The following is a 10507-nucleotide window of genomic DNA, read 5'->3' as shown; positions in this document are numbered from 1 at the left end:
GAATTAGGAATTATTTTGACTGATTAATCTTTTGTAATTTGTAATTATTTGGTACCCTGTATGAATTAGGGATTATTTGGACTAGTCCTTGTCGAACTGTACTGTGTACTAATCTTTGTCTCACTGTGTATGTATGTACTAATCAGGGCAATGGTTTGGAATTTGGGACATGATTGAAATCGGCGGAAAGAGGAAAAATAACACCCATGTTTTCGTGAAAGAGGAAAAAGAAGACTCATCCGGAAGAAGAGTGGAATAGAACAACCGTCCCGATCCGGCTCTTGTCCTATCCCGTTCTGATCCGGCTCATGTCCTATCCCGTTCTGGTCCATCCAACCGGTTCGGTCCACCCAAGCCGGGCCGGTCCAGCCGACCCAGTCCAGTTCAACCTGAACCGATCATGTCCAACTCGAACCTGTTTTGTACTGATCCCATTCCAGCCTGTGGACTATTCTGTTCCGACCTCGTTCTAGTCGTGGCCTGTTCTGTTCTGTTTCCATTTATTCGGGATGTGCGCGACCAAGGCTGTTCCGGTTATATGTATATACATATACACCGGGAACCAACCAATATACGAGGTATGTCACTAATGTAATGTGGATTTTTACATTGAATACATGCCTAGTTCAGTTTTTTTTCCTTAAGATAAGTCCATAAACGACCAAATTTAAATTATGAGTGCTGATCTCGATCATTAAGTATGTTGGTCTAAATATTATTTTTTTTTCTTGAATATGATATTGGTTATGGTTGAATGATGTTTATCTTTTGTTCAATTGGTTGAACCAACTCGATTCCAATGTATGTATTCATTTGGGGTTTAGAAGTACTTGTACCATTATTGCGTACTTGATATTTTCTTCCCATAATTTGACTGTTCCGTGGAATGTTATCCATTTGCTCGACTATTAATTTGTCAGTAGTTTCAAAAATACGTTCAAATAAAATCACATGTATTCAAATTTTTTTGGAAGAACTCATAAAAGATGATATGACTCATAAAATTTATATTTCTCTACTTCATCCATGATACTAACGAACCAGTATATGTTGAAGTATGACAACAAGAGAACTATCTTTAGTAATATATTCAACCTAATGTAAGGAGTTGACATGTATAGTGAGATTCTCTTGGCCTGTTGAGATAAAGAAATTTCTCAAATTCAGCTTAATGTAGCAAAATTGAAAATGGAAAGAACCCCGAAGTAATGAGGGTTAGACGTACCGACTCATATAAAGCATGTGAAAAGGGACATATATATCATGAGAAAAAGAGAAAAAAATGTATTTTTTTCCCCAGCAGTAATGACACAAAGTACAGGTATAGATTTAACATGGAATGAAACTAAGATGTAATTCTAGCTCTCACCAAAGAGTTGGGAATGAATCTTCTTATCGGTATTGGTACAAGCAATGTAATGCGGGTACCATGGTAGCAACCCATTTCCATAGGAAGGTCATAATTTAGACATAAACTTTAATGACAAGAAGAACTTTGCCTGGCCAATTGACTATTTAATTGAACTAGATCCAATATCTGCGCTTATGGAATGAAAAGTACACCATTCCCAGGAAACATAAATTCTCTAAAGCACTTGAGATATATTTGGATGAAACGTAAAATACATTCACTCTAAAGTAAATGAGTTGAATCTCACTTTTGTTACTAATAAGGCCACACCACTTATTTAATATCTCAAGACTCAATGTCTAATAGATAGTGGTTTCCCTCCCACTAGCTTAAGGAATTTAAACTAGTTGTTGAACTATTTCCTCTTATAATGTGACTACGAGGATTGGATCATCGAGATCATCACTACTCAAAATTTGTTTTCGATATAGAACAAAGATGTCACAAAATCTATACATGTACCGAGAGATAATCACACCTATTTAAGTTCCAAAGAAATCCATGAAAATGGATATCATGTGGAACCTCACAGTGATGAGAATGTAATTGATTGCATCTTTTATAGTCTCTAATATATTTGGAAGGAAATATAATTTAGAGAAACTAATGAGTCAATTTAATGATGAAATGTGAATCACTATACTATTAATTTGGATTATTTAATCCATATTGACTCCGACGATGAAATGTTGGAAATTGACTCATACAGACTTTGATATAACCATAAAGGAACTTCGGTTGTGACATGATGTTTCGTTTTGAAGGGACTCATACGTACATCACTGTGTTTGAGTGGACGAGACAACGGGAAAAAGATTGACATAATGCAAAGTAACGTCATATCTCTCAATAAGTGTTTTCTAAAGTATTAGAAGCACAATCCCTTCCTCCCTCTCATTATTCTTTTAAGCAAGAGAGCATATCACTCATTTTACAAAGTCTTCAGTAAAACAGGATCGAGACCATCCTAAGATGAAAATGGTAAAAAACCCATTTTTACAAAGAAAAGAAGGTGATCTAGAAATATATCCACACAGAATGCGGACCATTAAAGTGACTTGTGGCTATGGTGGATACTTTCACACTTTGGACTAGTTACAGTTCCCAAAAAATGTTGCGTTAGAAAAATACTAGCACATATTATACACGTAATGGCTTACCACCCCTTGTAAATGCTAGAGAGTATACATCAAAAGGACTTGATGGTTATTTCATGTTTAATAGGATCAATGCAGAGCATCCTATACCCCATGGTCTCGCAAAGGCTATCATCAAAGGTTACCGATGGTGCCTAAGGAATGGTTATGCGCACAAACCTACCTTTAACTGCTAGGAGAATATGCAATATTAACGCATCTTTACTTAATTCGTTTTAGAACCCAATATTAGTCAACCTTTTCTTCGTACCAGTTGGTAAATGGATATAAGCCTGACATTCGTGTTCTTTCGTATTTTTGGTTGCACTATATATGTGCCATTACGAATCCGCATCGTACAATGATGGGCCACGAAAACGATTAAGTAGTTTTGTTGGATATTTACTCCCAAAAATTATCCGCGTTTTAAAACCTTTTGCAGGAGATCTCTTACCGCTGGATTTGCGGGTTGTCATTTTAATGAGACAGTCTTCCCGTCGTTAGGGGCAGATAAGAAAACGTATTTTCTAAGGGAATAACAGGAATTGTCGTGGTGTGTTCCCACTGTGTCTCATATTAATTCTTGTACTCCACAAATGTAAATATGAAGTGAAAAATAATAATCGATTTTCAGAATGTACACTGATGTCGCTAAAGTGACAAGATCACACATACCAGCTGCAAATATTCCTGCAAGGTTAGAAGTCTTCAGTATGGGGCACACCATAGACTAAGGTGTTGCAACTACACTTGGTGGAAGTGTATTTCAGGCTGTGGCTCCATAAAGGAAGATGGAGAGACCACCAGGTTCGATCAATGTTCACCTAGAAAGGAAGTAGATGAGTATGGCACAACCTAATTTGTATCATTAATGAAATCATCTCATTTGATTATCTCTGATTATGTCCATGAATCAATACTGGAGGACGCTCCGAAGTTTAATGATTCCAGAGAACAATGACATTCCTAGTGGAATATGAGAATGCGCATGAGTCAGATCATGCGAGCATGTTGATGATTAATTTCATATACACTTGCTTAAGTAAATAGAGCAAGATGAGATCGAACCAAGCTCCTTGTTGCTTAATGTCAACGAAGAGCATATTTGGCCTATACAATCCAGGTAGAACTTGGTTCTTTGACAAATATACAGGTATTTGGTGTGGTAGTGCTAACCAACCAAGTATAAAGCCTATTGGACATACATGATTAATTCGTCACAAAGCATAATGAGAAGAAAGCAGTCTTAAAATATAAAGACTCGCCTTATGGCGCGAGGTTTCTCACAAAGCCCTGGAATTTTTCTCTTGTAATGAACTTTATAGTGTTCCGCTACTTAGTTAGCTTGGTAATTTCAAAAGGACTTGAAATGCATCATATGTATGTGGTTATGACGTATCTCTGAAATAATCAAGAGATAAAATATATTTACAAAAGTACTTGATAGCCTTTTGTTACCCAAATTAAGTGACTCTAAACCACAGAGTGCGTTTACAGTTAGATATAACGCTCACTTTTAGATTCAATCAATCAGGAGGATGTGGTATACCCGTCTAAGTGACTAATTGATTTGGAGGGGATAGACAAGTAATTTATTTTTCCTTGCATATTCACAAGAAAGTTCCAGATTTGGAATTGTAGATATCTATGTTGATGGTACAGACATGATGGGTAGTCTTGATGTAATAAGAGACCTTAAAAACTATATGAAATCCGAATTTGAGATGAAAAATCTGGGAAAAGCTCGACTGAATACTGATCTTGTGGTATATTATCCCACCAGTTTGCATTTGTTTAAAGTTGGCAGGCAATTTAACAAACACATGCATCCTGATAGCACCCCCATGATTATTCGAGGTTCAAATGTAAGTAAGTGACCATTTCGTCTAAATGAAGATGACGAAGATGTGTTGGGAGATGAAATTCCCATATCTAAGTACAATAGACGCATTGTTGTACTTAGTATAATAATGTACTCGATAAAATTTTGCATCCTCAGGGAACTTATTAGCTAGATATATCCTAGCGCCAACGCAACGTCATTGGAATGGTACAATGAATGTAATCATGTACTTAAAAGTAACCATTGACATGAGTTTGTTTTATCCATGCAAAGACATAAACAGGAATGTTAAAGGAACTTCAATCCAAAGGTTGTTGATTATGAAGGAACAATAATCTCTTCTCCAAAGAAATTGATCAGGGGGGAGATATGGTAGACTATTTTCTAAGTCATTACCGATATTCAGTTTCGAAAAGTACATGACTAAAGGAACTATCTGGGACAACTCTGAAAGTAATCATGGGGATATGCCGACATCAGGGGGAGGATCTAAGGATACGATGTCGACATATTTTTACTTCGAAATTGAAGATGTGTTGTACTCTTTTTTCCTGCGATCGAGAATAGTTTTTTCCAAAGGGTTTTGTTACTCGACAAGGTTTTTAGCGAGACAACACTAAAAACATCAAGTATGTTGAACGTTGAAGACATAAAGATCACCGTTGATATTACTGAAAAAATCTGAATCAAAGAAATGAAACGCGATAGTCTGTTAAGAAATGTAACTTCCAGAATCAACAACATGGTCTTATAAACATTCAAGTCACCAAAGTAAAGTGTGATAAACTCCTTTTGACTGCATTAGACTAATGAAAATTGTCTGACATCAGGGGGAGCATCTAATGGTTTGTTGAACTATTTTCCTTCACCGAGGTTTCTTTTTCCCACAGGGTTTTGTTGCTCGGCAAGGTTTTAATGAGACAACAACAAACACCGGGAATGTAATTTCCCATCTAAGGCTATTGTCTTTCCCACGAGTATTTTCTGCCTTAACAGTTGTGAAGCAACTAGTCAATTTCAACGGAACAAAGTGATCATATGCAACAGATCACCTTTACTTGCATCTGTCACGTTGTACTATTCTCCCTTCATTAAGGTTTTATCCCACTGGGTTTTCCTTGTCAAGGTTTTAATGAGGCAACATATTCGAGTCCAACTATGTTCTAAGATTTCTTAATATTGTACTCATTTTCTTTAGTTCAGGTTTTGTCCCTTTAGGTTTTTCCTGACGAAGTTTTAACGAGGCAATCAACTTAGACTCATCATTTTTAACATCGTATTGCATGTGATGAACTACATGTAAAATACGAGACAACATGTGAAGTATTACATGTGAAAAATTGTACCAAGGTTTTGTCACACGGGGTTTTTCCTTATCAAAGTTTTAATGAGGCAATGGACTTCGACACAAGTCATCAAGGAGAACGACTTTTGAAGAACTATATGTGAAGCACTATGTATAAAGTTTTATTTTGTTATTGAACCGCACAAGGGGGAGTGTTACAAGACTTACGGACCATGGATGTGCGGTCCAACTAGATTTCTAAGGTTATATATAAAGGAAACTATGTAATGCTTGTATTCTAATCTCTTAATAAGATTATTCTTCTCCTTCTTCTTATCTTCGAATGTTTCGAAAAATCAATATTATGTCTCTTTAATTAATACCAGCTGTACTACTTTTGCGATCATTATTCATTGACCATATTTGGCCAAGAATGTTTCATATATTCTATTAACAAAATAATTAGCAAGTACTTTATTAGTTTAGTCTCTCACTTAAAGCTAATAAAAACAAATGATTAAAATCAATTAACCCCTAATCAGGTTTCCAAATTTTGAAATATCTTGTTTTGGCGGTCATATGCAAAACAACAAAGAAAACTCAATATCATTCAGCTGCACGGCTCTTCAATCTTCATGTGTTTGACTTTGAACTCAAAACCTCACCTAGCTCGGTCGGTCGCGAGGTTGTTCCCAGTCATCGGATCTTTCACCTATGCTCCGCGTCGTCATCAGTGACGATGCCTTCCAAGTTTAGCTTGCTGGTGATGTTGTTGTCTGCCATCCCCATTTTTTGTTGTTTGCTAATGTTGTTGTGGTGAAGTTTTCATGCAATTAATCTCCTTGATAACAAGTCTTCTAGCTCTATTAATAGTAAGAACACATAAATAAACATGCTCTTCTAATTCTCCCAACTTCTCCAAGAAACAATTCTCTTGAGTTTGAAATTCTTTGATAACTTCTTTCAACATTTGCTTCTTCTGAGTCTTTACGCACCATTGGGCAATAGATTTACCATGTTCAATCTCATCATGTAATCTCATTACGAGTCGACTTATCGTATCAAAATCGCTATTCAACGTATACACACCTTTTGCAGCTGCATCAAGTTGATTATGAAACTGATTCAATTTATTCCTCTTAAGTCCGTTTTTCGCAGATCTTAACTTCTTCTTTAGATACCCTAATTGCATACACATCAACCCTGGCACAGCTACGAATCCTACTAGACTATGTACGGCAAGAATGATTGTAGCAATTGCAAGCCCGCTGCAAAGCATAACCACACTTACTCCCCAAGCTTTCTTGGATAAACTAATTACCTTTACTCTTCGTGCAACCTTTTTACGTTTCACTGTCAAAAGATTAAGCATCGACCCATACCGATCATGAATTATGCTGAACTTCAACTTACTAGAATTCGAAAGCGGATTATCAAGCTTGGCAAACGAAGCTAACTCACCGAAAATGATCCGAACTTTATCCTCGTTACTAATTCCCCCAGGTAAATCCGATGGAACCCTTTTTGATAACTTGATAACCCTTTGTATTTTACAATAATTCGCCCGTGCTTGATCAATACATTTAAGAATCGATCCACATATTCTACACGCCTCTAAACTTGCTTCGAAGTAATCGATAAGTAATTGATGAAGATTAGACTTTTGAATCAACTCGAGTAGAACTTCTTGTTGAGGTTCAAGTAAGTAATCGGATATATGTGTGTAAGATGGTATTCGAGATATGGATGTAGCAATTCTGTCGATGACGTCAACAACGACATCATTGTTGGTTGTTAATGGAGTACTTGTTTTTCTAAGTTGACCTTGAACTTTACTCCATATATCTATGTAAGATTTTGTCCTTAAAGCTTCCATATATTCATCTTTAACGTTTAGTTTACTTACGATGTTCACGTTGTTTACATTTTGTTCCTTTGAAGATCCACCTGAAAAAACCAAAGGAAGTTTTAATTGTCAAAAATATAAACATTAATATACCTCGACAAATTCATGCATTATGCGATCCAAAGCTAATTAATCAGTCTCATTAGCTTTCAGAATCCTAATTTTAGAAAAGAAAAATAGAATCCATAACTACACGCATATATCCAAAATTCTGGGAACAAGAAAGCTATAATCAAAGTGGATCAAAATTCATTCTTATGATCATGATCATCATCTTCATTTCCGAAATTTCTAAAGAAACAATAACCCATCAGTTAAGAACTACTAATTCATTCATGGAGTGACCTATGAACATGCAAATATTTCGATCAAACAAAATCACCATAGAAAAGATTAAAAACATGAAGAACTGATCATAAGCTAAATTAATCAAGAGTTTGGAACGAATCTATATATATTTACATAGTACTGGATAAATTCAGATTGAATGATTCAGTACATACCTTTCCTCAGAGAAGGATATTTCACCTTAAACCCAAACATGATTAACTTTGTTGTTAATTAAGAACTTCCAAACTGTTCAGACATGCAAATGAAACTGATTGTTGAAGAATGAAGACAGAACTATTAACACTTTTCTGTATGATTGAAGTTTTTCTCTCTAGTTTTTTTCTTTTTGTTGTGGTTATCTTAATTAGATAAGATAGGAATAGAGAAAGAAAGAAAGAATTAAAGAGAAATATAGAGATAAAAAAACATGAAGTGAAATCTGTTATACCACCACCGCCTAATTTCTCTCTCGCTCGCTTTCCCTCTCAAGAAACTAGCTACTTAATGGTGTCTGTTACACGGTACCCTTCTTCCACACAGCTTCTACTACTAACTTCAAATTCCCTTTCTTGTCTCTCTCTCTTTTTCTCTTTTAGCTTCTCTCGAAATGGAACTTTCTTTCTTTGTTTCTGTGTATAATTGTACTTATTGACAGCCATTTATATACACAATTTTCCCCACTGATTTTGCTGTAGGAGAGTTAAGTGTGTTTATTACAACTTTGAATCATAGCCATACGCGTAAGCGGTGATGAGAGATTTTGTGTATTTAACTTTTGATGTGTGGATAGATGGAGGTGTGTTGCTTAGTAACATTCTAATTTCCACATAACAAAATCTCCCTTGGCACTTTAGTCTCTTAATTTAATGCTAATTTTGACATCTGGATTCTGTGTGGGGCCTACTTTACTTCATTAGGACCAATCAAGATGGAATTGATCATTGCCGTTTATTTGTTTACAATATTTTCGGTTTTATGTCTGTGTTTTCACTCTTGTACTATAAAATCTGCAAAAACGAACCACGCGTTTTTACAAATAAGTTCAATGTAGCATGAGGCCCAAATCGTGGATGACAGATTGTAATTGCATCACTCGTGGTATCCGGTAAGGCAGTAACCAACATGAAGTTAAATTACTTGATTGGCATGGCTGTAAGCCGCGAAGCTAGAAGCCACACTAAGGGGAAGCAAAATTCTATTAGGGGTAGCAAATAACCGAGATTAGGCTTGTAGGAAGAATTGGACTTATTTTTTTAGGCCCAGTGGAAAGGGTCGCAACTGCACTCCCTTGTTGCATGTTGGATCCGCCACTGCTGGTAAGAGCCAACAATGAGCCTAAAAAATAGGATGGTTAGGAGAATTTACACCTGTGGCATTTGTAAGACCTTAACGCTTAGTCGCTAACTATTTCCAAAATAGTATAGGGATTTTATCCGGAATCTTTTTAGCATCATCAAATTATTTTACCTTACCTTACCGCTGGACGGATAGTCTCAGAGCATCACCAATATTTGGGATCAAGGTTTTTCTATATGGAGGTCTTATTAATACTTTCATTTAGTGGGTTACTGTTAAAAGACTAAAAGAAAAATAGTGATAAAATTTTTCACCTAAAGTTCATCTCCAATCTCCAAGTTCTTGTTTAACGAATTTTGTTTAAATTTAATAATGTGGACTTAAGACCCACTTACCCATGTCATCCTTTTTATGACATTCACCTTTGCATTAAATGAAAATTTAGTGGAAAAAGTCTTAAATCATAGGCGCAATACAATCTTAAGACATTGACCCTTGCATTAGAGATGCTTTTATTGCCATATGACGATTACAAAGTTTGGCGGTCTTTATCGCTAAACAATATGTCTACAAATATGTATGCCGTTTTTTTTTTCATTTTACACTGGGCCACCGAAAATTTAGGGCCGAAATTTGTCTCTACAGACGCAGTAGGACGTGGTAAATTTTGGTAAGGGCCAAAATTCGACCTTAGACACATATTATTAGCCCTGTTTAAGCACTTTGTAATCAATTTTTACCAAAGATTGTGTTTGTTAATTGTTCTCAAAGTGCTTTTAATGAGAATCACTTTCATTTGGTCTATTATCTTAAATGCTACTTAAGACTAGCTTCTAAAAGCTGGAAAAACTGAAACTATAGACCCACATAATTTGATTTAATTGATTCTATATAAAGAAAAATTTTACCTCATTTTATTCGGAGTTGTGGGTTTTAAAGGGGAGTTGTTGAATGAGCAAAAATTAAGTCATTTTGAGGTAAATTCAAAAGCCCTTAGCCAAAAACTTTTTTGGCAAAATTGTCATTGTTTAATTACTCCTATTTATATGAGTAGTTAAGTTAATTAATTTGATTAAATTATGTAAATTACATATAGATTATAGTTAAGGTTAATAATAGAGATTTTTATGAGTAAAGAAAAAGAAGTTTTAAAAAAAAAAATTGTGCGTGTATTGGGGTAGGGGTAGACTAGGATATAGAGAAATGAGTGATTCTAGTGGACAAATTGACATTGGAGAAGCTTCAAATATCAAATATGATTCTGTTGATGGTAATATAAACTTACACTTACAATTGGATT

At 35.4% G+C, this 10507-nt stretch overlaps 1 protein-coding gene across 1 annotated transcript; it reads right to left on the bottom strand.

Annotated features, from left to right (window-relative positions):
• Positions 1 to 6106: 6106 nt before the first annotated feature.
• On the bottom strand, positions 6107 to 8526 carry LOC113286076 (UPF0496 protein At1g20180-like). The gene is made up of 2 exons (XM_026534793.1): positions 8085 to 8526; positions 6107 to 7622 (listed from the first exon to the last, which is right to left on the bottom strand). Exons 1-2 carry the CDS (start codon positions 8122 to 8124, stop codon positions 6478 to 6480), a joined length of 1185 nt encoding a protein of 394 aa, XP_026390578.1. The 5' UTR covers positions 8125 to 8526; the 3' UTR covers positions 6107 to 6477.
• Positions 8527 to 10507: the final 1981 nt, after the last annotated feature.

This window comes from Papaver somniferum, chromosome 6 (genome assembly GCF_003573695.1).
Source record: "Papaver somniferum cultivar HN1 chromosome 6, ASM357369v1, whole genome shotgun sequence".
Lineage (NCBI taxonomy): Eukaryota > Viridiplantae > Streptophyta > Magnoliopsida > Ranunculales > Papaveraceae > Papaver > Papaver somniferum.
Note: the sequence above shows the minus strand (reverse complement) of the source record. Positions and strands in the feature narration are given on the sequence as shown.

What these genes read in the sequence shown, in the direction of transcription:
- LOC113286076 (XM_026534793.1), bottom strand. Translation starts at nt 8,124, where the DNA reads ATGTTTGGGTTTAAGGTGAAATATCCTTCTCTGAGGAAAG. An exon ending in ATATCCTTCTCTGAGGAAAG is followed by an intron (nt 7,623 to 8,084) that starts GTATGTACTGAA and finishes TGGTTTTTTCAG; the next exon opens with GTGGATCTTCAAAGGAACAA.